The 27812-nt window shown below is 41.2% G+C and overlaps 1 protein-coding gene across 3 annotated transcripts in view; it reads left to right on the plus strand.

The window, feature by feature from the left end:
* Positions 1 to 27757, plus strand: part of Mapk9 (mitogen-activated protein kinase 9) — a 34501-nt gene extending 6744 nt beyond the window's left edge. Inside the window, exons 2-7 of one of the 3 annotated variants that reach the window (XM_023713167.1) lie at positions 5103 to 5274; positions 11778 to 11907; positions 14925 to 14983; positions 18111 to 18249; positions 25251 to 25416; positions 26777 to 27756. In XM_023713167.1, the coding sequence (XP_023568935.1) occupies positions 5153 to 5274; positions 11778 to 11907; positions 14925 to 14983; positions 18111 to 18249; positions 25251 to 25416; positions 26777 to 26904 (744 nt within the window). In that variant the 5' untranslated portion in view covers positions 5103 to 5152 and the 3' untranslated portion in view covers positions 26905 to 27756. Of the gene's footprint in view, positions 1 to 5102; positions 5275 to 11777; positions 11908 to 14924; positions 14984 to 18110; positions 18250 to 25250; positions 25417 to 26356; positions 26488 to 26776 lie in introns of those variants that run through there. The other 2 variants (XM_023713168.1, XM_023713169.1) reach the window with 2 other exon arrangements.
* Positions 27758 to 27812: the final 55 nt, after the last annotated feature.

Raw genomic sequence — 27812 nt, forward strand, 5'->3', positions numbered from 1 at the left:
GCCATGTGGATGAGTCACGGCCAATGCTTGGCCAATGTGCTCTCTGTGAAAGCCTGAGAGAGTGTCTTCTCCCCATGTGACTCTCCTTATGGCCTTGACCTCTTAATCAGCCTTTTTTTTTTTTTAATATGAAATAGGCATATGATTTTTTGGGAAATAACAAAGTTATGATAGCAAGATGCCCATTTTTCTACTTTGTAGCACAGAGAGCATTTGTGTATTTTTAAATAGATTTGGAATATACTATATGTAATCTTTCAATATGTCTGATTTCCTTAATGTGTATTAAGCATCTTTCCATTGCACTGTATAAAGTTCCTGGGTTTTTTTTTGGGGGGGGGGTGCGGATCAAACTTGGGACATTGCACTTAGCAGACAGGTACTTGTGCCACTGAGCTATATACCCAGCCACCAGCCCTGTATTGTATTTAATGGCTTTATTTTTGTGCCATTTATTGATTTGATGCACAGTGTACCTTTTATTTTTTTCTGCCTGTTCCAAGTGCTGCAGACAGGCTCCCGTGTACACGTACCTTGAAGAATCATATATTTGGCAGATGCATTTAGTGAACTGTAGTTGTGAGGTTAGAATGCACATGCATTTAAATCTTTCATTAGCTGTTTCTTATATTTTTTTAAAAAAAATTTACCAATTTGTACATCTTGAAAGTGTCCATGTCCTCAAGCCTGGGTTGACAGTGTCAGCAGAGGAGTTCGGATCTTGCCTCCTCCATGAAGCCTTCCTGCATGGCCATCTCTCTGCACTTACTCTACACTTTATCCTCCCTGTTTTTCTGGTGGGGTCAGGGGAATAGAGTTTCTGGGTATTGCTGCCAGGTCCTTGCACATGCTAGGTACACACTCCACCACTGGGATGTTCCTTCATGTCCCCCCGTACACACACACTTCTAAGGGGCTCCGCTTTGTAAAAGGCAGACTTGTGAGGTCGCACAGCCCAGCATGCACCTATGCAGGAGTGGTGAAGATGAAGCTCTGATGGACCAGCAAGATGCATGTAAGCCAGGGAGAGGGGCTGGTGCCTACTGCATGGGAGTAGAGGTGACACCTAAAAGTCTCAGGTGTGGCTGGTGAGGCTGCAGTGGAAGTTCTTGTGCTTCCCAATTTGTAAAACTGGTTTTCTGAGCCCAGTTGATGCTCTGTTTTATTGAAATAAAATCAGCACAAATTCATTAATAGCCTTTCTCTGGTTGCCTTGAAGTTTTTTCTTTTGCTCTGATAAACCACAAATGACACAAAGGTAGCTTTGGTAGAGTCTTAGATTTTTTTTTCCAGCCTAATAAGGGTACTTTATTTTAATTTTAGAATTATTTTAAACATTAAGATTGTATTAATAATTCTAGAACCATAATATGATTGGTTATACTCTCAATGTTCAGTGAAGCTAACCTAAGTTAGCAGCAGCTATATCAGAATTGCAGAGTTGCTCAGTAAAGCTTGTTGTCAGTCCTGGTGTGGGTGGGTCTTGAATGGGGCATCTCTGTGCCACAGGGTGTGAGTCCAGCTAGTGGGCAGGCAGCAAGCTGTACCATCTCTAGCATGAGACATACCAAGCAGCAAGGGAGGATACCTTAGAGAGCAAGCAGCTTTTTTTTTCCCCCATAATTTTATTAAGAAACAAATAGCAATGAGACAGTTTCAAACCAAATTGGTAGGACAGTTTCTTTCTTTTTTTTTTTTTAATTTTTTTTATAATTTTTTTTAATTTTATTTATTTATTTGTGTGTGTGTGTGTGGCCAGCTCAGCCCACCAGGGGGTGGGCTGGCTGGCTTGTGGTGCTGGGGGATTGAACCGCGGTCCCTGGGCTTTGCTAAGTTTGTTTTAAGTAGGTGCTTTAGACCACTGAGCCATCTCACCAGCCCCTAGGACAGTTTCAATAATTAACACATTACATACATTCTTCCTAGTGGTTAATTGCTGTACAAGATGCGGACTTGTGATCCTATTTACAAACACCATTAGAACAAATCCCTCTTCATTAAGAGAATGTAACTATATATCTATCTTAACCACTTTGAATACACAGATACAAAATGGACACTCATCTGTATCCCGTTTTTTTGTTAAGTTCCATCATTTAAATATTATAGGTGTGTAAACTCAGCAAAATATTCTAAAAGAGTTCAGCAGTCCATAATAGTATTGGGTCCACTTCACTGGCAATGTCAGAAATTGTTGACCTGGGGCTGGTGAGATGGCTCAGTGGTCTAAAGCACCTACTTAGAACAAGCTTAGCAAAGCACAGGGACCGCGGTTCAATGCCCCAGCACCACATGCCAGCCAGCCCCGCCCCCTGGTGGGCTGAACTGGCCACACACACACACAAATAAATAAATAAATTAAAAAAAAAAATTGTTGACCTGAGTCCCCTACAGCTCAACATAACAGCATGGCTTTACTTCTTATACTTTGTTTTTATTCCTTTCTGCTGGATGGTTAAGACCAAGGTAAAGCAGGATTTATGCAACAAGAGTTGTAGCTTTTGGGTCTGATAAGGTCAGTGAAATCCCGTCAGGATTTATCCTGAGATCCTGTACCTCAGATTGTAGATCCTTTGTCAGTGTCAGCCATATGGATGAGTCACGGCCATTGCTTGGCCAGTGTGCTCTCTGTGAAAGCTTGAGAGAATGTTTTCTCTCCATGTGACTCTCCTTAGGCACACTCTACCTCATCGATCACTTTCCTCTTTGGCCCCATAATCTCCTTGATCAGAAAATTTGGGACACTTCGGAGTTACATGATGTTACAGTACAAGTTCTCATATGTCCTGAGTCTTAATTGACCTTGGAAGGCTAGGGCCAAAATGTTGGCTTTCCTTGCAGCCCTCCTTTTCATCTAATTTTGGTCTGCAAACTTAGGTCGCTAACTCTCCAGAAGAGAAGCTTATTGTTATTACCATACAACCTAGGCTGTTAAGCAGCAAGCAGCTTTGATAAAAAAGAAAACGCATGATCTGGAATTAGTACGCTTCCTTCTACTCATACCTCGTTGGCCAGAAATTAATCATCTGGCCCTGGCTGGCCACTGGGAAGGCTGCCAGATGTCTGTTAGCCGTTTGTCCAGTAGGGGCAGGATGGTGCTGTGACTAAAGTCGGGAGCGGGTGGATCTGGGGGTGGATCAGCAGCCTGTGCCAAAGTCCTACGGCTGCTCTTTTAGCTTTTCACACTCACACAGTTCAAAACGGAACTCCCCATCTCAGATTTACTTGTACCTTGCTAGCCGAGGTGAGCAGTTCACTTTGTGTGGATACAGTCCGCTTAAGCTGTGCCTCTACTGTCTGTCGCTGGCAACACAGTATTAGGAGATGCTTCCTCCTCCAGGAAGCCTGCCTGCTGGGTCTTCTGCACCTCTGTCAAAGTGTTTGGTCTCTTCTGCTTATGTCTTTATGTTTTTCTTATGCTTGTATACATAACATGGCTAATGGACTCGTTATGCTTCTCCCCCAAAATAGTGAATTATATGCCACTGTAAGACTGGTTCCTAGCTGTGCCTTTAGAATACATCACTTTCATATACAAAGGCATCTCTTGAATGTTGTTGTTTTAGTGTCTTATAAACTATGAAGAAGCTAATCTTTAGAAAAGGATATTCATTCAAATGTCGGTCAAAATGGAACAGTGCTATAGCAAACCATTCAATGGTATAGTGTGGGTCAGATCAGTGAAGGTTGATTGAATTTTTGTAGAGTCCCCGTGTATTTGTCTTTGGAGTGTTCGATGTTGTGGTAACCAAGAATTTTGAGGACAGTGACCCATTGGGCCAGGTACATCGGAGTGCCCATCACCTCACAACAGGGCAGCCTGGGCATGTGTTCTAGCTCACAGAGCTCTGGGCTGCTCCATTGTAAACTGGCGCAGAGGGCTCTGCAGTAGGGTCAAGGTGAGCAGGTGTGTGTCTGCCACTTAGTGGCTTTCAGCAGGCCTCGCTGGCCAGACTCAAAAATGGTGAGAAAAATACGAAGCAGTGGTTATTTGGAGAAACTATTGACTTCAAGTCTTTGTGTAGCTGTTAATTTACTTTCATGTTTAAGGGAAATCCAGACACCATTTTGTTGAACTGTAAATCACCACTACAAAAAGTTCACTGAGCAGATGTTAAGTATTAGATTGTAGAACAAAACAGCAGGATCTTAAGGGAGCTATAGAAAAAGTGTTTTAATTCTGTTTTTAAACAGTATTAAATGTTTGCCTATATAATTTTATTGTTGGCTTTTTAATTAAAAAAAGAAAAGATCAAGGGCAGGGGAGATAGCTCAGCGGTCTTAAGTACCTGCCAGGCAGGTACTTAGGACCCTGGTTCGATCCCTGGTACTACCCCTAGTGCACTGTGCAGGCCACTGAAACTGGGGGTGGTGGTGCATGCCTATAATCCCAGCACTGGGGAGGCTGAAACAAGAGGATCACTATGAGTCCAAGCTGTGTAGTGAGACTCTACCAAATACATTTTTTAAAAAAGACCAAAATAAAACTCTGTAGTATTGTTATTTTGTACTGTGGGGACACAGCAGTTTGTGGGGCTCAAGGGACATGTAGTCCATCTCCACCTCTGCCCTCCTGAAACAGGCCAGTCTGTGGCATGCAGAACACACAGCAAGGTCACCAGTCCTCACAGCCTGTCTCTCTGGTATGTGAATGTTGCTTTTTGGGCTACCACTTTAACCTGAATCTGCTTTTAGCAGGACACTAGTCTATTTGCTTTTCTTTAGGAATTGTAGAAGCAATCATTCTGAAATGATGTCCCCATCTCTGGTTGAGATTGCTAGACTTAAGCTGGTCCCATAGGAAGCAAACCACTGAGAAATATTTAGTGGCACACTTAGTAATAATGTGTAAATTCTTTTTTCTGGAAAAAAAAAATTTTATAACCTAGCCCCTTAATGTGATATTGCTGGGTCTGAAAATCCCTTCCTTTCATAATGGTCTTGTGCCAGTGAAATGTCTTTGCATTTTCTTGTCTTGCTTATGTTCAGCACTTGGTCAAACCGAGTTTATAAGAGCCACATTATCTTATAGGGCAATAAATTTATGAGCTGTGCATGGATATTTCTGTAAGCATGCATGTTCATTCTGTTTCTCTTTTAAGGAATCTTATCAGTGGTACCAGCTCTTTGGGATATTGTATGACACTACATCATGAGTGACAGTAAATGTGATAGTCAGTTTTACAGTGTGCAAGTGGCAGACTCAACTTTCACTGTCCTAAAACGCTACCAGCAGTTGAAACCAATTGGCTCAGGAGCCCAAGGAATTGTTTGGTAAGTATGATCCGTTTTAATACTGTGGGTTGAGTTTTTGCTGCAATAAAAAGTAAAACTAAATCATAGAATTTAGAAACACTAATGATAAAAATACTTATAGGCTTATGAGCTAACTTGAGTCAACCTTCTTACTGTAGTTACATGTAATCAAGTTGTAGGATACAAACCCAAATTCTCAGAAAACTGCATAAATTTAAATAGGTTGGTAATTTTTCTTTTAGTTTCCTTTTTTGTTTTTTTCCCCCATTGCTTCTATCATTATATCAGCATAGTAGGTATAACAGTGAGGTAACAGAAGTTTGGAGTTTTATTCATTTCTTCATCATGGCCACCTTTCCCCCTCCCCTTTTTATTCCCAATCACTCCTGTTCATTTCTAGGCGCCATCATTGCAGTGCCTTGCCATTCATTGGCAGGACGAGGCCAGTCAGTATCATTGTCACACCATGGATTAACCAGGAAGGGATGCTGTGTGAGGGGTTGGGCTGGCCGCCTTCCTTGGTGTCTCTCTTCAACTATGTGTCCAGCCCAGGACGTCAGAACGGTTAGTCTGACCCTGAACCTTAGTCTCTTGCATGGTAAGACAGTCAGCTGCTGCAACATCTCTGGCCAGCTAAAGGTAATTTTACATATTTTCTAGACTGCAGTTATCAGCACTTCCCAAACTTTTATCCCTTAGTTTTCTGGGGAAAACATTTTCCCTTTCTACTTTTGGTCAATAAAACCAAGATTATCTTTGCCTCTCAAAAAATCTGATGAAGCTAAGCATCCAGTGTTTATAGCTATAGGCAGAGGGGACTGAAGAGGAAGAACTCCTTTGAATGTTTTAGTAGAAGAGTTTATGTTTTCATGTAGGTGAGGTTGAGCTTGTGAATGTTTGAACTGACCCTGTGTTGTAGAGATTTGCTCTCTTGGGTCTAGGTGGTTGACAGCCCTGGGAGCTAAGTGGATTGAGTCCAGAGCATCTGAAGGAGACTAGCCAGGGAGAAGAGACTGTTTGGAAGGAATGCCCAGCTCATATCTAAACTGATGGTGATCTTAAATTGCAAATGATGATATATTCCTACAGGTTGAGCATCCCTTATCCGAAATACTTAGGCATATCTGCTTCTTTCTGATTTTTTTTTTCTTCAAATTGTAGAATATTTGCATAGACTTTGTTACCAGTAGAGCATTCCAAAAATGTGAAATCTGAAATGCTCCAAAATCTGAAACTGTTTGAGCATGATCTCAGTACTGTAAAAGTTTTAGATATAGGAGCACTGTAGATTTTGAATTCTTAGATTAGGAATATTCAAACTATACTTAATTATTTTATGCTACAAGAAGTTTTTTGTGGTTTTTTTTTTGTGTTTTTTTTTTTTTTTTTTTGTTGTGGAACCGGGGATTGAACTCAGGCCCTTGCACTTGCCAGGCAAGAGCTTATTCTACTGAGCCATCTCCCCAGGCCCTACAACAAGTTTTGAAGTCAGTGGATGGTTCAAATTGGGAAACTTTAATGTTATTTGAAAGTTATGAACAATAGAACATTTTGATTTATAATCCATCTCTTATTGGAAGTGGATAGTAATTTGACCCAGATAATTTGAGGGAGAGGTAGAGAGGAAGGTTTGAGAGAGTTCACTTTATGGCTATAGATAGGCAGGCATTTAAAATATGGGTTTCGTTTATCCCAATTGACTTGTCATTCGTCTTTGAAAGTTAATAGTAATGTAAATAGTGTATATTGTCTAGTTACTGCAAGCCATGCTATAACCCTGACTGTATAAATGTACAGTTAAGTACTAGGAAAGCTCATTGATTTTTCCATCTCATAGAGTATTAGGGGTAGGCCTAGGACCAAAACCCATCTGTTGTTTTTTGGGGCCTTATTGTACCATGGTAAAGCATATTGATGTCTCTGAACTACTAATACTTTTTGATATAACTAGAATTCTGACCTAACATGTCTCGAATGTTAGCAATAATGAGTAAATATTAATGAAGTACCTATTTGAAAATTCTGACTAGTTGTATTTATCCCCATAGCACAGCAGTTATCTTTAAGCAGTCTTAACTGCAGCTGTAACTGATACTTGCTATGTTGGTATCCTCTTGTCTTATGTTTGTTCTAATTTGGAACAGTAAAAACCTTAGGGGTGATTTTGGCTCCTTTGTGCCTCTTTCTTTTTTATATTCATCCTTTACCAGGTTTAAGACATGAAGTGGGAATGGGAAAATATGGTGATAATACATTACTCTATAAAAATAAAAATCTACTTACTTTTGTGAAAATAAACTCAATAGTAGGTTAGCTGCTATCTTGAAAACAGGATTTGGATTTTCTGTCATATTGCTTCTTAAAATATTGTCAGTTTATCAGTTTGATTATGTGAAATGTCCATTTAGCATTAATGTACATTACAGTCATCAGTCAGTGGATTAGTGACCCTTGGGATGTACTAAGGCTGAATGATGGCCCCTCCCCCAGTGGTGTCCATGGCCTCGCCCTGGACCCTGTGCACATGTTCCTCCCCTCCCCAGTGGTGTCCATGGCCTCGCCCTGGGCCCTGTGCACATGTTCCTTTCCTCCCTCAGTGGTGTCCACGGCCTCACCCTGGGCCCTTTGTACAGCAGAAGGTGCTCTGCGTCAGAGGAGCCATCTGGAGGTGTGGATTAGCCAGGATCAGTGATGGGTCCATTGTTGAAGGGGGGAGGGCAGGAAGGTAGTAGTCAGAGAAGGAAATGTGGTAATGAGCAAGCTTGAGGTGATGTAGGGCCAGGGGCCATAGGAGGAATGGATGAAGTTGCTAGAAACTGAAAGGCTCTCCTCTAGAGCCTCCTGAGAGGATCCAGCTTGGACACTTCGGTTTTAGTCCCATGAGACACACTTTGGACTCCTGACCACTAGAACTGTAGAATAATAAATTCATGTTGTTTACAACCAGTAATTTGTGATAACTTGCTACAGTAGTGTTAGAAGGCTAATTGACCTTCTGAAAGGATGTTTTTCATGATATTTGGAGTAGAGGATTTCTTTTAAAAAGCTGGAACGTTTTGGGATTTGTTTGTTTTTTTGAGATAAGGTCTCTTTATGCACTCTGGGCTGGCTCTGTGCTCACTTTTATAGCCCTCGGGCTGGTCTCCACCTCACAGTGATATTCCTGTCCCAGCATCTCCAGTGCTGAGGTCTCAGTGTGTGCCACCATGCCTAGTTCCAAAGGTACTTTAAAAAATAAAACATTGATGTATTTGGATTCTGTTTAAAAAATCATCAAGTGGGGCCAGGAAGATAGCTCAGTAGAATAAGCACTTGCCTGGCAAGAGCAAGGGCCTGAGTTCAATTCCCTGGTTCTGCCAAAATAAAAAAAATAAATCATCAAGAACCTGAAAAGATAAACGTAGAGTATAAGAAGGTACATGACCCACCGTTCATGTTCTGGGACCCTACAGATCAAAAATGTTTGGAAAAAATAATTGCATCTGTCCTGAATATGTACAGACCTTTTTTCCTTTTCAGTCCCTAATTAGTATATTACTACAACTATTTACACAGCATTTGCATTTTATTAGGTATTATAAGAAATGTAAAGGTGATTTAAAATGTATGACATGTGTATAGATTATATGTAAACACTGTATTACTTTATCTAAGGGAGTACAAAGCCAGCCTGGGCTACATAGTGAGTTCCAGTCCAGCCTGAACTACATGGCAAGACCCTGTCTTAAAAAAAAAAAAAAAAAAGATAGATAGATAGATAGATAGATAGATAGATAGATAGATAGATAGACAGGGGCACAACCCTCTTGGGTCCCCCTCCTGTCCCTGTCTCGGACAGGAGCTTTCTTTCTCTCAATAAATATATTCTACTCATAAAAAGAAAGAAAGAAAGAAAGAAAGACAGACAGACAGACAGACAGACAAACAACCCACCCACCCACCCTGGAATATGTAACTCAAGAACAGGGGAGGCCAATGCGAAGAAATCCCAGGGTAGTAGCTATGCAACAGGTTTTTGAAAGAAGATCCAAGAAAAAAGGCTTTGAAAGGAATGGGATGAATTCCAAAACATAGATAAGTATTGGTGATAGGCTTAAAAGGATATATTTTTCTTAATAAAATAACTTTTTTAAAGAAATTTATGAAATGTTAGAAAGCTAGAAAAAGTCATGTGCTAAATAGAAAATTTAAAAGGACATAATGTTTGAGTAGTTGATGGAATATAAGAAAAGAGAAACCATTCTGGAAACATTCTCAAGTTTTATATGAGTGGGAGCAAAGGTCTTAGAAAATGAAATGTGATCCCAGCTATGGAACTAGAAGGGGTTACATGTGCAGATACATATATAACTCATTGTACTGGCTTCCAATTTTTAGACCCATCCTAAACAGGAGCAGGGAAGGCTTTCTATAAACATAAAATACATGGGTTTGTAAGCCTAACCATTTAAGAAAGGAGTTTGGAGAAAAGGGAAGGAAATGTAGAGGTGGAGGGAAAAGGGAATGAGGTTTGATAATCTCACTCCTCAGCTGGGCAACCAAAAGATTCCTTCAAAGGCGACAGAACAAGGATAAGGCTTGTTATTGGAAGTTACATAGATGACCAAAGAAAAACCTAAAAATCACATGAGAATAAACCTGGGTGGTGAGCATTTTAAGTAAGTGGCTAATCCTCAGTTTTCACTGGGAGGGGTAAACAGTTCTTTCCAAAATTGACAAATGAAAAAGTAATGCTAAAATATATACTTCATTGAGTCAAATGATCACAAGAATCAAAACCATGAATAATTGAAGGTCATTGCTCCTGGGTTGGAACCAGGAATGGAGAAGAATGTGTTAACTTACTTAGAATTTCAGCTGGCTTATTTTGGACAAAACATACTAACCAATGAAAAAGTATGTTTATCATGTGCTGTATATTGTTTATGCACATATTTTTGTGGAATAAGTTAACCTACGTATTCATTATCTCCTGTTTTTGTGGTGAGAGTACTTAAAATTGATTCTCAACAATATGTAAGAATACAGGGGCTGGGGAGATGGCTCAGTAGGGGCCGGGGAGATGGCTCAGTAGAATAAGCGCTTCCCTGGCAGGCACAAGGGCCTGAGTTCAATCCCCAGTTCCAGAAAGAAAAAAAAAAGAATACAATTACCATGCAATTACCATGTTGTACAGTAGAGCTCTTGGACTTTTTCATCTCACCTTTCTAACTGAAGTTTTGGACAAAAAATTAAGATCTGTCCATTTTCAAACTGTTGAACCTTAGAGATACACAGGCACAAATATATGCACATGTATATTAATGATTTGTTTCACAAATACATTTATCTTCAATATTTTATTATTCAATGATACATTTGTGTGTGAGCATGTGCAATCACATATACAAGTACACCCATGTATGTAGTCTGAACCAAAGTAAAGGCAACCATGAAAAGTGCTGTTTCTAATTGGTCTTCACTAGAAGCTACAGTGGATAGCCTTCAATGTAAAAATTATTGAATTAAGTTAGAATTTTTTTGGCTAAAAAGCATTATTAATAAGAAAGCATTGCCAGGCATGCGGGCTCAGGCCTGTTATCTCAGCATTCAGGAGGGTGACGCAGGAGGATCACTGTGAGTTCCAGGCCAGCCGGGGCTACATAGTGAGTTCAGGGCCAGCCTGAACTGTGTAGTGAGACCTTGTCTCAAAACAAACAAAAACTCAAAAAAGATGTATAATCAGTGTTACCAGTTTAATAGAATAAGTAAATGGATGCACTATTTAAAATGATGCCTACTTCTAAGGTGGTCTTAAGAGCTTTTAATTTTTGGTGAGTAGTGTTAAAAGATCAACTAATAGTAGCATTAATGGTAGTTTGAAATCTGAAAATATATGGTCAGGATACTCAATTTTTCATGTCTTATTTTGTGGAGGAAAAGAAACACCAAATTTTATGAGGGAAAATTTTATCAGATATTGGAAACACAGGCTCTAGGTTTATTTTAATAGTGAGAGATGATACTTTTGCTGTAGTAAGAGGCTTGCTTTAGGGGTCTTATGTTTTGGGCATTGACCTCAAGTTGATTTTTTTCATCTTGGAAAAACACATTCAATCAAACTTAGATTTATTGAATTATTTTCATGAATTGAACCATTTCTTCGGCTATAACCCCAAAATGTATTCATGTTTTAGTGATGACAATGAATCTTTTCAGTTTCTTTTTTAAACTAAGGATTTCATTCTTGATGTCTTACGTGCTGTGCTAAATTATTTGGTTCTGAAAATAATCTTCTCAGCTAACACAGCCAAGCGCAGCTGCCAGGGTGCTCGGCCCGCCTTCATGGCGTGCGTGGCGGCTGCTCCTCCACAGTGGCGCAGCCGCTGACCTCAGTGCTCTCGGGGCTTCTTTGCGCACAAGCACACTGTGCCTTGGCCACAGCAGGCACCCAGGTTGTCCTTGTCCATTTTTGTATAGTCTCCATTGCTGTTTTTCCAAAACTGTTCTAATGGATTGCTTATTATATTTCTTAATTACAGTGCTGCTTTTGATACAGTTCTTGGGATTAATGTTGCAGTCAAGAAACTAAGCCGTCCTTTTCAAAATCAGACTCATGCAAAGAGAGCTTATCGCGAACTTGTCCTCTTAAAATGTGTCAATCATAAAAATGTAAGTTGTGTCTAAATTTTTGCCATATGATTTTATGTTAATGAGGTGATGATCTTCAAGGCCTTCTGTATTTATTGAGTTCAGACCTGGGATAAACTAACAGTAACAATGGCTTTGTTTATTTAGTGGCACTGGGGATTGAACTGAAAACAATCACTTTGAGCTACATCTCCACCCCTTTTATATATATATTTTTTAATAATTTGAGATAGGTTCTAGCCAAGTTGCTCAGCCTAGGCTCAAGCTGTGGTCCTTTTGCCTCAGCCTCTCAGATATTTGGGATGATAGGCATGTGTCACCATACCTAGTTTATTGATAAAATTTTTTAATTAACACTGGAGAAATTAAAGTTAGATGCTTCATATTCCAGAAGAATGCTCATTTAGTCCTGTGGCCATTTGGTTTTATTATTTCTGTTCTCATAAAATGAGAACAAAAATTAACCTAACACATTAAAAAACAGCTAGATTTTTTGGGGGGAGAATGTTGTGTACAGGCCAGTGAGATAGCTCAGTGGACTAAGTACCTGCTTAGGCAAGTGCAGGGACCGGGGTTCAGTCTGGGCATTACATGTGGTGCTGGCCCCGCCCCTGAGCGTGCTGAGCTGGCTCTCAGTCCTGGCGTGGTGGCGCCCGCCTGCGACCCCAGCGCTGGGAAGGCTGAAACCAAGAGGGTCACTACCAGTCAGAGCTGCATGACGACACCCTGTACCAAATACATTTTTTTTTTTAAAAATGGTGTATACATAAGTTTTCCCTTGTATGCAGAAATCTCAGTTTTAATTGAATACATGTTATTAGAGGACTTTTTTCAAATGGCAATACTTGGTATTTCCATAGTAATATGCAACTAAGTTTTTAATAGAATTAGTAGTATGTCTCTAGAAAATGAAGTTTTTCTTGAGCATACCATATATCCTACTAGTGTGGTCTCTAAGCATAATTTAGATATCCTTGCCTTGTAAAACCGTAAAATGTGAGACCTGGAAGAAGTTTTGGAGATCAACTCATAAAGCACTGCTTCCTCCTTTGGAAGAGGGAAGAAGGTTTAAAATTATATTAAACTATATACGTACACTTTTTAAACATATTTGTGCTGGATCTTTTTGAAATAGGGATATTAAATATGAAATTGATGGATTTATTTTGAGTTGGTTTAATTTCTCCAATGCATGCTTTATTTTACTTAAAATTTTTTAAGTTTTTTTTTTTTTTTTTTTTTTTTTTGTTTGTTTGTTTTTTTTGCGGAACCGGGGATTGAACTCAGACCCTTGCACTTGCCAGGGAAGCACTTATTCCACTGAGCCATATCCCCGGCCCTAAAAATGTTATTTTTAAAACTTTAAACTGTGTATCTAAGAAAGCAAAAGTCCCTGAGTCCCACTACTGACCCATCGCCAGCATTAACGTTTTGCTGAGCATGTTTATGCATATCGTGCATGTGTAGATAAATAAAATTCATCATCTGGCTTTTTCCTTGGTAATACTTTAATAAGTATAATCCATTTTTAAATGGTTGAATACTGCAGATACACAATAATTTATTTAACAATTTACTTGTTGCATAGATTATTATCCGATTTTTTGCCAGGTAAACTCTTATTCTGCAAAGAATTGGAATATTTTTTGATTTAATGTATCCTGACAGGTGGACCTCAGGAAGACCATCAGTTTTGTGCTTTCATGAAAAATGCCTGAGAATATCTTCAGGATCTTCCAACACTACATTTTGTTGATCTTTGTGTGTGTGTGCGTGTGTGTGTGTGTGGTTTTTTTTTGTGGTACCGGGGATTGAACTCAGGACCTTGTGCTTGCCAGGCAAGTGCTTATTCTACTGAGCTATCTCCCTGGCCTTTGTTGATCTCTTTTCTTTTTGCTGATCTGATAATTGTCACATAATATCTCACTGTGTGTCAAGTTGAATTCCATATGTTCATTAATGATTTATTTTTATATTGTTGAGAATTTGGTTTTTATGATCTTTGTCTATCTTCTTCTTGGACTGTTGGTCTCTTTTTATATATTTATTGGGAGTTTTTATACAGTAGAACTATCAACCTTTTTTGTTTCACATTATTTATGTTGCTTTTGACATACTGATAATTTATGTATATTTTTGGTTTTGTTTTACTATAACCAAATGCCCTGTTTCCTGTCAAGATAACAGAAGATTTTTCTATGCCATGGATTTTGTAAACATTTATCTATTCCAGTGGTTTGTGGTTTTATATTTTAGATTTAACTCTTTGCTTCATTTTTAGTATATCCTGGCATAAGATGGCAATATGAATATACTACTAATTTCTCCCTGATAGCCAGTGTCCCCAGTCGTGTGCAGTGAGCAGTTTTCTCCCCAGTCCTCTGGTATGACTGAGGGTATGTGTGATACTCACAACAGTGAGCCTCCTCCTTCCTTTTTTTTTTTTTTTTTTTTTTTGTGTGTGTGTGTGTGTGGTACCAAGGATTGAACTTGGGACCTTGCGCTTACCAGGCAGGTGCTTTTGCTGCTGAGCTATGTTCCCTGGCCCAAGCCACCTTTTTAACAGTCATAAAGGGCAGGCGGGAGGCTCCAGCCTGCTCAGTTTTCTGAATTCTCTTTAAATAAATACTGAAATGCTCTGAGGTAGTTTATCTTTGTAATACCAAAAAATATATTTAGCCTTCATATTTCTAAAGAATTTTAGAAATTTATATTCAAATTCTCAAGGTTAACATATTACTTTAGTGTTTTTAGGCTCATAATATTTGTTTTACATCCAGAGCTAAAAAGACATTGCATTTAAATTCCATACTAATTTAATAAGGATATATAAAAGCACTTGATTTAAAATGCATCTTATTTTTAATTGATGTTTAGTTTTTTCAAATGCCATGTAATAGGCTTTGATAAAAGCCAGGATGATAATATTGAACTCTGCTGTGATTCTTTTTCTAGTTTTAAGTCTTTTTAATGTTGACGTCACTGTTAAAAGCAAGTAGAGTCATCTGACATACTGAGGTATAATTTTCTCTTTTCAGATCATTAGTTTATTAAATGTGTTTACACCACAAAAAACTCTAGAAGAATTTCAAGATGTGTAAGTATCATTTTTGTCCAGCAGTGTATTATACATCAGTGACAAAATTTAGGGGAAAAAGTCATTACTTTTCATACTTAGGAAATGTAGGTAGCCATGCCTTTTCCGTGGTGTCTTAGATACTTTTGTCTGTGGTGACACAGCTCAGAACAGGCAGCAGCACTCTGCTCCTCTGCTTTGAGGGCTGCTCTCTCCCTGATGGCTGAGGGTGCTTGTGAACTCGGCACAGATGGGGACCACCAGTACTGTGCCTGGTTTACTGAGCTGTAAAATGCTGTTCTCCGGCATTATTTAAATGATGATCTAATCATTATTAGATCATTAAATACTGTGTTTTTTAGACTTTTATATAGTACTAGAGATTGAACCCAGGACCTTCTCACTGAGCTACATCCTAGCCTCCCCCTCCCCCCTTTTATTTTTGAGACAGGGTCCTGCTAAGTTGCCCAGTCTGGGCTTGAACTTGTGATCTTCCTGCCTCAGCCTCCCAGAGTGCTAGGTTTATAAGCATATAGCACCACACTGAGTTTATTTCTAGACTTTTAAGTAGAAGTACTGAATAAGAGTAAAATGAAATATTATTATATTGGGGGCTGGCCAGATAGTTCAGTGGATTAAAACGCCTGCTTAGGCAGACACAGGAGCCATGGGTTCGATCCCTGGCCTGCTGTGCTGGCCACACCCCTGGGGTACACTAAGATGGCAAATGAGACTGGGTATGGTGGCGTGCACCTGTAATCCCAGCACTGGGGAGGCTGAAAACAGGAAAGATCACTACGAGTCCAATCTGTGTAGTAAGACCCTGTATACCCTGTACTAAATAAATTTTAAAAAGTATTATTATATCATAGTAAGATATAATGCCCAGGTTTATCCTACACTGCGGTCTTCAATTATTGCACAAATATTTAATTGCTCACATGTGCTGCATGTTCTGTTTGGACTAGGCATATATTGACCATCACAAGAAAAATCCTTTTTATTAAGGGGTGATAAACTCCCTCTTAGAGGCTTCCAGGGAAGATGGCCAGTAAACTTAATATGAAAGGAAAATGGTAGTCTGTTAGCATGTATTCAGAAAAGTCAGCTTGGTTCAGGGAACTGGAAGTGCTGGGGGTTGGTATTCAGCGGCAATTTGAATAGTGTATGGGTCAGGGTTTTCTGGAGATGCAAATAGATATGTGAAAGGGGACTTTGAAAAATTGACTCACATGACATGAGTGTCAGAGAAGTCTGGATGGGCTGTTTGCAAGCTAAAGACCTTGGGGTCCTATTAGCATGGCTCAGTCCATATCCAAAAGCCTCAGAACCAAGGCAGCCAGTGGTACATCTTTCAGTCTGAGCCACAGGCCTGAGGGCCCAGGCTGCTGCTGGATATAAGCTCCAGAACCCAAAGGCCAAGAAGTCTGTGGAGCTCTGCGTGGGGCAACAGAGCAAGTCTGTCTCAGCGCCTTCTGTATGTGGGCTCGATGGGCCTGAGCAGGTGGGCGGTGCTGCCACACTGCAGGCAGGTCTCCCTCCATAGTGCACTCCATATCACAGCCACTCCTCCCAGATGTCCCGCCAGACAGTCCCCAAACAGTGCTCTGCCAGGTTTTCAATCCACCCAAAATGATACCTACATTAACCATCACAGGGTAGTTGGGGAAGTCTGTTGTTACACCTGAAGAAAGCTTTGAAGGCGGTAAGGGATTTCGTCTTGCAGATAATTTGGAGTGAGGTGGAGTGAAGGACAGAGGGAAAGATCTTGCCTAGTAAATGTGGAGACCATCAAGAGGCCAGCATTGTTGGGAGAGGAGGAGGAGAAGGTAAGATCAGGGAAGTGGCATGCCGGACACTGCAGAGGCTTCTAGGCCATGAGAAAGAGGCCCCTTTGCTTTTAGACAGGTCTGGGTAAGATTTCCAGCAGAGCAGTGAGCTTACAACTTTTGTTTTACAGGCTTACCTGGTGTCTGGGCCATTGCAGTTTTCACCTGAGAGATTTTGGCGGGTAATAGGATGAAAGAAAGAGACTGGACACCAGAACTGTTTTGAATGTGGAGCTGAGCTGTTTGCTGATAGTGTGAGAGACAGAAGTGGGAACCATGGTTGGTTGTTTGGTACTGAGCACTTGGAGGAGAATAGTGGTAAAAAGAGCAGATTTGGACTAGAAAACAGGTAGAATCTGGAGTTCATTTCTAGACATGGATCTGTACGTGTCTGTTGGACATCCCGGTGGAAGGGCTAGGGGCAGAGAGAGGAGTGACTGTGGAGTTCAGGAGCAGGCTGAGCTGAAGCTAGGCCCTCGGGAGAGTATCGGTGCTACTGGGTGCTGTGATACTGGAGCTCTCTGAGACAGTGAGTGTGGTAGGTGAGAGAGGAGGGCTGAGGACTGCCTGCTGGATGCTCCAGTGGAGAGAAAGGGCAGGCTGAGGAGCTGAACTGAAAGACTGGCCACTGGTCTTGGCAACATGGATGTTAGCAGTGGCCTCGACACTTTCAGTAGTGCTGGGCCATAAGCCCGGTGAGCGTGGCGTGAAGGGAAAACGGGAGGAATGGAGATGCTGACATAAATATCTCTGTGGGAGTTACACATGCGAAGGAGCCAGAGCTGATCGGGGAAGCAGGATTTAAAGTTGGCTGGTTTTGTTGTTTTTAAAAATAGACTCTTGGAGCAGTTTAGGTTACAGCAAAATTAAGCAGAAGGTCCCGAGTTCCCACCTAACACTGCTCCTGCTCAGGTCCGCACCCCAACAGATGTGCACCCCCTAGAGGCGGGCGTTGTCTGAAGACTGAGCCTCCAGCAGCATGTGTCACGTGCTGGTAAGACTAACCAGATGGCAAAAACTCATAAGTAGGAGAGCGTGTATGAGTTTCTGTGTGCCATGGTATAAAAGCTGTTTTGTTTTTAGTTTGGAAGACATTGGTTAAGTTAGTTTTTATATTCTTTGGAAACATTTTACGAAGTTCTATTGTATAGTTGATTCTTTTCCAAATGCTTAGTAATACAAAAATAAGTGTATTTTCACAGTACCACTGCAGTGGTCAGATTACGTTCTTACTGTTTCATAACGATTCTGGCTTAATGTCCAGAATAGAGTTTTGAATAATTTTTCTGAACATGGCTGATTTTTTTTCCTATTCTCAGGTATTTGGTTATGGAATTAATGGATGCTAACTTATGTCAGGTTATTCATATGGAATTGGACCATGAAAGAATGTCCTACCTTCTTTACCAGATGCTTTGTGGTATTAAACATCTACATTCAGCTGGTATAATTCATAGAGTAAGTAGTGACATCATCATTTTATTTTTAAAGTACTCATTTGGTTATCATTCTCCTAGGTCCAACAGAAATGAATTAAAAAATTGGCATAGTTAACAATCAGAATAAGCTGAATCATGTATTTCAAAGTACTGTTTAGATCAGAAAACATCTATGATTTGTGCAGGCCACATGAGAGGTACTCAGGACAGGAGTGAGGGAGCCACCATATCCCCCCTACATCTCGGGTGGTACTGCAAAAAAGCCTTTTTTATTTTTTTAAGTGTTTCATATTGAAGTAATGTAAACTTAGAGAGAAATTGCAAGAACAGGACAAACAATTTTCAAATGCTTTGGTAAACTTGGTTTGGTAATCTGGTAAATTTCATTTACCTAGATTCCCTTCTTGTTAATATTTTTGCCATATTTGGAATCACTTTTTTAATGAACAAGGAATTTATTTAAATATGGGGCCGGGGAGATGGCTCAGTGGGATAAGCGCTTTCCTGCCAAGCGCAAGGGCCTGAGTTCAATCCCTGGTTCCACCAAAAAAACAAAAAAAAAAAAGGAATTTAGATTTGGAGTGCGGGAAAGTTGAGGCCAAATAGTATGCTAGTGTTGCCTGAACTGTGGTGAAGTCACATTTAAAAGCCAGGGAGATATGGTGCAATTCTCTAAGCTGGTTCAGTAGGTTTCTATTATCTTTTGGCTTCTATTGCTGGATAAGCAGAACATCATGATGCATTTTTTAAAAGATGTTGAGAAAAAGAAAAAAAAGATGTTGAGCAAGACTAGATGCAGACGTAATATAACCTAACTGGAGACCTATATTCATAGCCTTTCCTGAGTTGTACTACGCTAATGTTGTTGGCAAGATGACTTCATATTAAACTAAAATGTGTGTGGGGAAGAGACAAGGACAATAAAGCCTTTTGAGGTAGGGAGAGGTAAATACTGTAAAATTGATTCATTTATGTCTGTCAGCTGCCAAGAGCTCAGGGTCCATAACAGCATAGATGTCACCTCGAGCAGAACAGAGGCCAGAAGCCCGGCCACTCAGAGCCTCACACGCTGGTGTAAGGCCAGCTTCACAGCCATCGCCACTCAGAGTGCAGCAGTGGGGAATGTATGGTACACGTGCCACCGCAGGGTGTTTGTTGTCACTGACAGCTGTGAAAGGTTTGCCATAACCCCTCTGGGACCTGGCTGACCCACCAGTGTGGTGGCTTAAAGTATAGCCTTTGCTGCCACCCAGCGGTCAGTTAAAGTGATGTAAAGTATGGAGGAAACTTTGTTTCAAAAGTAGCATTAGGCTCCTAAATTAAAAGTAGGTGAACCATTCTATTTCTCTTTCTAAAGTCTTCTTAGACTTTTAAGTAATATAAAGCATTTTTAATATCCCTTGAATACATTTTTTAAAATTCATGCTTTAGAATGATTGCTCATATTCTTAGGCCTGTTTAATTTGGAAGGAGAAACCATTTGTCTTGTTTCTTCCCTTTGAGTTCAGGGATAAGTAGGAAAGAATCTTTCCTGTTCCTGGAGGCCTCATAAGAGCTGCAGCACATGTGTGCCCTAAAGGTTCCCTCCTGTGGGCAGCAGCTGAGAAAGGGTCTCACACTTGCAGGCACTCTCCTGTATCCTCTTGCTTTACACCATTCATATTTGCATCTGTTTGCAAAAGCAGCACATAGTCATTAAGGAAAACTTGCACACAATGCACAGGATATCAAACAAAGGGTAACAGTTCCCTGCCAACAGCCTAGCCCTCCCGTCCCTGGCCAGCCACCCCGCAGGTAAAGAGCCCTAAGTTTACTGTTTAGCATGTTGACCACTTGTGCGAGCTGGACCCGTCTTTTCCTGTCTAGCACCATGCACAGAGATACATATCTGTCCTTACATTTATTAAAGTGGCTTCACATTGTACATAAATTTTAATTACTTAAAAAGTAGTTTTGTACTATAATCTTACACTTGTTATTTTATATAATTTACAAGATTAAAGTAAAGGAAAACGTCCTAGCCTCCTCTCAGCACCTGGAGAAGCCCGGTGATAGCAGTTTTCTGTATTCCCTCCTGTCCACCAACACCTGCCTGCTTGCTTGTGCTTTGCCAGTGTATCTGCTTATGCCCATGTCCCCTGTGACAGTGCCTCAGAAGACGTGGTCATCGTATATACAGAGCTGCCATCCACATGCTGCGCAAGTTGTTGATCTGTGTCCTTATTTTTATCAAGTATTATATAGCTGTACAAATGTTGATGAAAGATTCCCCCACCCCCTCCTCCTATTTTTGGCTCCGTAGAGGCGAGGTCTTTCTGGTTTGTTACTGTTCTGTGGTGGTGGGGATTGAATCCAGGACCTTGTACATGCTGGGCAAGCACTGTGCCACTGAGCTGCACCTCTACTTTTGGTTCTTTTAACTGACTATTTTAGTGTTTATCTCCATGCCTTGAAACATGTGTTTAGGTCTCTGTTGAGTGACCTCTTTTTAGTTTGAGGCATAAGGGTCTGATGTGTTTTCCAGCCTCATCCCTACAAACCTCCCCTCTTCCCTGTACCTTGCAGTTTAGTTGTACTATAATTTTATTTGGGTCAGTATTGTTTTATATCATGACCATGTAAATGTTTTTCATAGCTGAGCCTTGTATTTTTCCTGATTATATCATTTTTTCCCCTTCAACATTTTATGCCTTGTGTTCTCATTTGTCTCTTTGTGAGATAGGATCTCACTGTACAGTTGAGGCAGGCCTTCAACACAGTATGAGGCCCAGAATGGCCTCAAACTCATGGCGGCCCTCCTGCCTCAGCCTGTTGAGTGCTGCAATTGTAGGCAAGCACTGTCATTTAGCAACAACCTTTTTATTAGTTTGAAGTGCTTGTTTTAAAGGGAAAGTAGTACTGTGTGTTCATACTGCTAACACAGCCTTGAGTTTCCTGCTTGGTGTCTAAATCTTCTCTCACTGTATCCAGCTGTCTTGGGTGCTTCATCTTCTTAGCAAATCTGTCTTGGAGCTCAGTCTGGCTCCCATCTGGACTGCTGCCTGTGTACGTGATGCAAAGAGGTTTAACCTAGACACCCCAACACACTCCAAGCGTTTTCTGGGCTTCCCTCTTCCTCTCTCCCATGTTGGTTTTCTTGCCTTAATTAAAAATATCTTCCCTCCCAAATGGTGTGAGTGCCTGCCTGGCAGGTTTGAGGTCCTGAGTTGGATTCCTGGTAACCACCCCCATTCCCCATGGTATGCAGGATGGAAAGTCTCCAGTGCCAGTGAAAGTCTTCAGAGGCCTCCAGAGCCTGAAATGTCTTCTGGCCTCTCCCGTGAGTCACAGTTTGGCTGAATGTAGAGTCCTTAGTTACAGATCAGTCGCCCCCAGAGTGGTGCCTGCAGTGCGTTCCCCATCGTAGGGAGGCATCTGGTATAGTTCTGGAGCTTCCTGATACCATGTTACCGTCCTTCATGGTGCCCTGGTTTTGTTCTGGCTGTATCTCTGGGAAAATGGGAAATTATTTTTTATTCTTTCCTTGATAAGGACTACTATTTTCCATTAATTGTGCTGCAGTTAACATCTAGTGATGTTAGAGTAGGAAGTTTGCATTTTTTAGGATGCCGTCTTTACTCTTTCTATATTTTTTCTGTGAAGCACAAGGTGGCTGTAGCTGTCTTGTCCCTCACAGTTCTTTATTCATAGCATTTTGTTTTTGTTACATGCCTGTACTGTCATCTCTGGGGGAACATTTTTTGATATATTTTTCACTCATGCATTGTTTCCCTCTTAGTTACTTTTTGGAACCAAGTCTTTGTCATGTGAGACCTTTTCCCCAACTGTCTAGCTATCCCTTGTCACGTGGTCATGTTGAAGCCTAGAGCATTACAAGTTCTGAGTGTGTGATTGGGAAATGTTGAACAGGTCTCTAGAGCAGCACAGAGCCACACACATCACTGTCTGCGGATCTTTTCTCTGGGGCCATTTAGCTTTTCCAGAAAATGCTTCCCAGTTGCCTGCAGAGGACGGTAATGTGGCTGTTGGGTTGGGGCTGACAGAAACTTCCACTGGAGCCCTGTCTTCAGGCTCCCCCCCACATCCAGCTTTGCCGTGCCTCACAAAGTAGCATATCGGCTAGGACTGTCCCTGTGCCCCTGTGTCAGAAAGCTCAGCCAAGGTGAGCAGCCAAGGTGAGGAGGCACAGGTGCCTGTCTCTGGGGTGAATATGGAATCTGGGGCTTGCTGCCACTTCAATCCCCATAGAGCATGGTGTTATCCATTGAAAGCATACGCAATCAGTGGTGAGTTAAATGTGTAAATTGGAGCAAGTCAGAAGAGGTGGAGGACAGTACAGGCCTGACTTCTTGGAGGAGGGCAGGTGGAAGGAAGGACGGGGTGCAGAGCTTCGGGACACAATAGAGCTCTAGGAAAGCTTTGGCCATACAGAGTGGAGTCCTCAGCTGGCCACAGGAGACTCTAGTGTGTCTAGGAATGGGCTTCCTCAGTCTTCTGCCTGTTCATTTGCTGGCTGAGACCCAGCATGGGGGACAGGGGGATCCAGACATGGATTCCAGCCATGATGAGCAAGCCCCTCCCTTGGGACATCTCTTCCATCAGTGGCCCGAGTCTGGGGGCCAAAGAAGCTGTGGGGTTGATCAGGCTGCCCACATTCAGCCCTCTGCTCCTCTGTTTTTGCCCTGACCTGAAGGTGCCATCCTCTAGTCACTGTCCTCACAGCCTGTCCAGGCTCAAGCCTAAGCTGTGGCCCGTGGGTCTTTTGTAATTTGTTTCTCTTTCTTTCTTTCTGATGGTTCTCAAGATAGGAGAAGCAGAGTGCCTTTACTGCCAGGTTTTGGAGTGCTGGCCCACATGCAGTGTTGTGGGACTGACTGGAGAGTCTGTGGTGTAGGGAGAGCCCTCGGAAAGCTGAGAGCTCTTCACCCATTTCCCCACTGGCAGGCAATGACAACCTCTCACAGTCCTGTTTGTACCTTGTACCAAAGGCTACGGGAAGGACAGCCATCCATATCACAGACATCCCAGAACCGTGTTTTGTCATTCTAGCTTTCCAGAAGTTGGTAGTTAAGTGTGTCCTTCCAAAAAAATCAACCTTTACCCACAGCTTTCTGGCAGGTGGCATTGTCTGGTGGTGGGCATGTGTTTTAATTCACTTGGGTTCATTAAGCTGGCACGTGAAGGTGGCTTCCACTTTTACCCTTTGCCCTTGGTAGAACCGTGCCACTGTAACCTTGTTCATGTGGCTGCGCTGTGAGTTGTAGGTCAGCTTGCAGGCCAAAGACCTCTGTTAGCCCTCTATACCATTGGGTACTGTGTCCGCACATGCAGCCATGTGTGGAAGACAAAAATTGCATGAGTGGGCGACATGCGTGAGCTTTAGTATTGTTATTCCTCAGACAATATAGTGTGATAACTATTTACAGAGAATCTGCTTTGTACTAGACGTTGTAAGTCATCTAGAAAAGATTTAAAATGCACACAATAACTGCCATTTTAGATAAGAGACCTGAGCCTCTGGATTCTGGTGTCCATGGGGGTCTCAGAACCAAGACCAGTCTTCCACTGAAACTGAGAGATGCATGCATTTGCACTGTTCGCTGAGGTGGACTATGGGGATTGGATAGATTGTCATTATGTTTTTAAATATTATATGTTTACCATTTGTATGTCATAGGATTCAGGAAGTTTAGAAAACATTGAAGAGTATCAAAACATAATTGTATTGAAGCATAATTTTCAAGTTTCGTTCTGTTTGTCCTGATAGCCTCCCACATCTGTCTTAAGGCACTCCTGCATATTGGGCAGTTTTTAAAGTTGGCTGCCCAAGTTGTATGGACCCTGACATTCACACTTAAAGTACTTCATACTGTACCATATGGGATTTGACATTGCAGCTGCATGTTTATACTCTTGTGAATAGAAAAGATGTGGGTTGTTTAGAAGTCACGGTTTCTAGAGAGTTTGCAGGCCGGACTCCCAGGCAGGAGTCCAATTCCTGTGGCTTGGGGAAGAGAACGAGGTGTGGAAGATCAGCACGAAGAAATCATGTTATATTATGAAGGAAAAGCAGAGGCTGTGTTAAGGCACTGGAAGTGTGATACAGGGTGAGCGGTGTGTTCTGTTCACTCGTTGGCCATTTTCTCACACAGCATGTGTTGTGTCAGGCAAGCTTCCAAGCCCTAGAGTTCTGGAGACAGGAAGAGAAGTGGGAACCAGAAAAAAGAGAGCCATTTCTTTTGTACTAAACCCAGGCTTGGCACCAACAACTGGTGTGACGTGTGAGGGAGGAGTAAGTCCTTGTGAGGGGAGAAGAAGTGAGCGTAGCAACCTTGGAATCCTCTTCCAGAGAGAGAGAGAACCACAGGAAGATCCCAGGCCAGTGTGGTAGCTACCAGCTGTGCGCAGACTCTTGGGTACTCACGATGTGGCCACAATTGTAAAGCACACACTGACCTTCAGCACCACAAAAGAGTATAAAACAGCTCATTAATAATTTTTATGTTGGTTACATTTTAATATGAGAAGCCTATGGACATACTGGGCTAGATAAAATATATTATTAAAATTAATTTTACCTATTTCTTTTAATATTTTTTTCTTTAAACATTTTTTAACATGGTTCCTAGACAATGTAAATTAGATGTTGTTGGTATTACATCACTGTTGAGCAGTGAGACCCCAGACTGCTGAGGGTTGGAGCTGAAGCCAGACCAGTATGAAGGGCAGAGTGAGCAGTGGCAATGAGGAGGATGTGCACCGGACATGCTACATGGCCAGGGAGCTGCAGTCAGTGACTCTGGGCTCCCAGCCAGGTCCTAGAATGGGTGAAGGGGACCACATGAAGCTTAAGAATAGGATTTTCTGAAATTGTTCTCATCCGAGGGTCAGTTCTGTCTGTCCTTCTCCCTACCTGCTCACAAACTTTAGTAGTTGCCAACTTTACATTCTTACCAGTGTGAAACTGTGCTGTTGGCATGCTTTCCTTTATTTCATTTAAAAATGTTTCCTTTCCCCTAGGATTTGAAGCCTAGCAACATTGTAGTAAAATCAGATTGTACACTTAAGATCCTTGACTTTGGTCTGGCCCGGACAGCATGTACCAACTTTATGATGACCCCCTATGTGGTAACTCGGTATTACCGGGCCCCTGAAGTCATTCTGGGCATGGGCTACAAAGAGAACGGTGAGTAGACAAAACTGCAAGAGCCTGTGGTGTTCCAGAGTAGCACTAGCAGTCATCACTAGTTTTTGCACTGTATGAAATACAGTGTGGGGACTGTGTTGGCTGAGTTATCATGATCTGCAGATAAATCATTCATTTTATATTTCCACTGGCTAAAATCGCTCACTTTTGAACTTTTTAAATCAAAGTATAGTTTACTTAAGGAACAGTGTGCACACCTTAAGTGTGTAACTTGCCGTGAGCACATCCACGTAACCAGTGTACCCAGGACCTCTTTCTGGGCCCTCGCTGGATCTCAACAGGCTGGCCAGCCTGTATTTCAATTTCTAGCACTATAGAGTGCCTTGGTAATTTTTTAAAACTGATAGAAGTGTCTTTTATATAAAATTAGTGGCTTTTAGCATCAGAACTTCACGTATTCTAGTTATATCAAAGCATTTTGAAACTTAGCTTTTAACAAAGTAGTTGAAAAGAGCTATAACACATTTACTTTGGAGAAAAAAGTGAAAGTTTAACTGTGAATTATTTAACTCTCTGTAAACTATGCTCCTGCCCTAGAGGCACAGCCCTGTGTGCTTCCTCAGATCTCTGTTAACTTTCCCCATGCATACTCAAACCAGGGGGCTTGCCTGTGGTAGCTGAAGCTTAGAGTTCAGCAGGGCCCCACCCTGGAGTGTCAACTGCATGGAGCCCTCAAGGAGGGCCTTGCTTGGAGCCCAGCAGCAAGCTTCCAGGTTCGGGCCTCTCCTGCGCAGCACTGCTGCCTCTCTGAAGTACAGCTGAGTAAATGATTATTGAGGAACTGCAGTGGTGTCTGCTTTACCAAGCTCCCACTGAAGGGCTGCTGAGATGTCCTGGGTCTCCCTTTGCCTGGGAGGGGGATTGGAGAAAAGAGGTGTGGAGCTCGCCTGCTGGCTGTTAATTACCTGGTGTTTGGTAGTGGACATCTGGTCCGTCGGGTGCATCATGGCAGAAATGGTCCTCCATAAAGTCCTGTTCCCAGGAAGAGACTGTATCCTTCACAGGGAGAGACCCAGCCCTGGCTGTGGAGGCTGAGGCTGGGTGGGGATGTGGCCCTGAAAGCTTTGTAGATACAGGTATTTCTTGCGTCTGGTTTTTGTTCCTTTTTGTTTTTGTTTTTAAGCTGTAAAGTATTAGAATCTTTGGCACTAAAACCCCAGTATGTTGTAGACTGAAAACTAAGAGGTCAGCAATCATTGGTGTCATGTAAAAAATTCACCCTTAGCTGGCGATTTCTTTTTCCATATTTGTGTGTTTAGTATGCTATTAGACTTCCTTTTTCTTCACCTTTGTTTTGTTCATGGCACTTCATAATTTTATCATTTCATTTTATTTTCAGTTGATATCTGGTCAGTGGGTTGCATCATGGGAGAGCTGGTGAAAGGTTGTGTGATATTCCAAGGCACTGACCGTATCCTTCCCCAGGACCTCGGCCCTGCCATGCTTTCCATACCCAGGGCAGCTTGATCACACCGGCTCACCTGAACATGCAGAGGGAGGTGCCACAACGCCAAGCAGGCTCCAAGGGGTCTTGGTTACGTTTGTTCAGTTAGTGTCACAAGCCAAGTGGTTCACTTAACTACCTGTGACAATTTTGTTGAGACCTAAATTTGAGTCAATTATGTTAGCTGTTAATTTTATTAAAGATATTGGACATATCCAAAAAATTATTTACTCTTTGATAAATCTGCTCTATACTTAAATGAAAACACCATTTTATAATTTAGTTCATCCTATTAGATTAGCTAGGAAAGCTGTCACCTAAATGAGTTTGTTCGAATTAGTTAATATATTTTGTTAGTTATTGGTATATCTTATTTTTCCTCTATAGTAAGAACTGAGACAGAAAAACAGAACTGAGGCACATTACATGAGTTGCACATGGAAATGGCTCAAATAAAAATTTTATGAGAAATAGTTTGTTACTCTGCTGACATGTTATAGAATTTTTAGTGACATACTGGGATTATTTATTGACATACTGGGAAAGTTAAATATAAAATGTAAAAAATTAACTCATGTTGTAGTCAGTAAATATATTGATGATATAGTATAAAAATAGGATAGGTAACATAAAAGTTCTAATTCTTTCTTTCCTTATAATCATTCTTCCATCTCTAAAATTTTTCACACCACCATGGTTGTTCACATAAACCCCTTTTCATTCGTATATTAACCTCTATTTTCATTAGTCTTTGATTTTGTTTTTTGTTATGAAAATTTAAAATGGTCTTTATTTCTGGGCAGGTTCATGGTTGCTTTTAAAGGAAATTGAGGTCTGTAGTCTCAAAAGGTTTTTATTATTTTTTATTATTTTTTAAATTTTATTTTATTTTTTTCAAACCAAATTGGCAGAACAGTTTCAATAATTAACA

This window comes from Octodon degus, unplaced genomic scaffold (genome assembly GCF_000260255.1).
Source record: "Octodon degus isolate 3935 unplaced genomic scaffold, OctDeg1.0 scaffold00029, whole genome shotgun sequence".
NCBI classification, from domain to species: Eukaryota; Metazoa; Chordata; class Mammalia; order Rodentia; family Octodontidae; genus Octodon; species Octodon degus.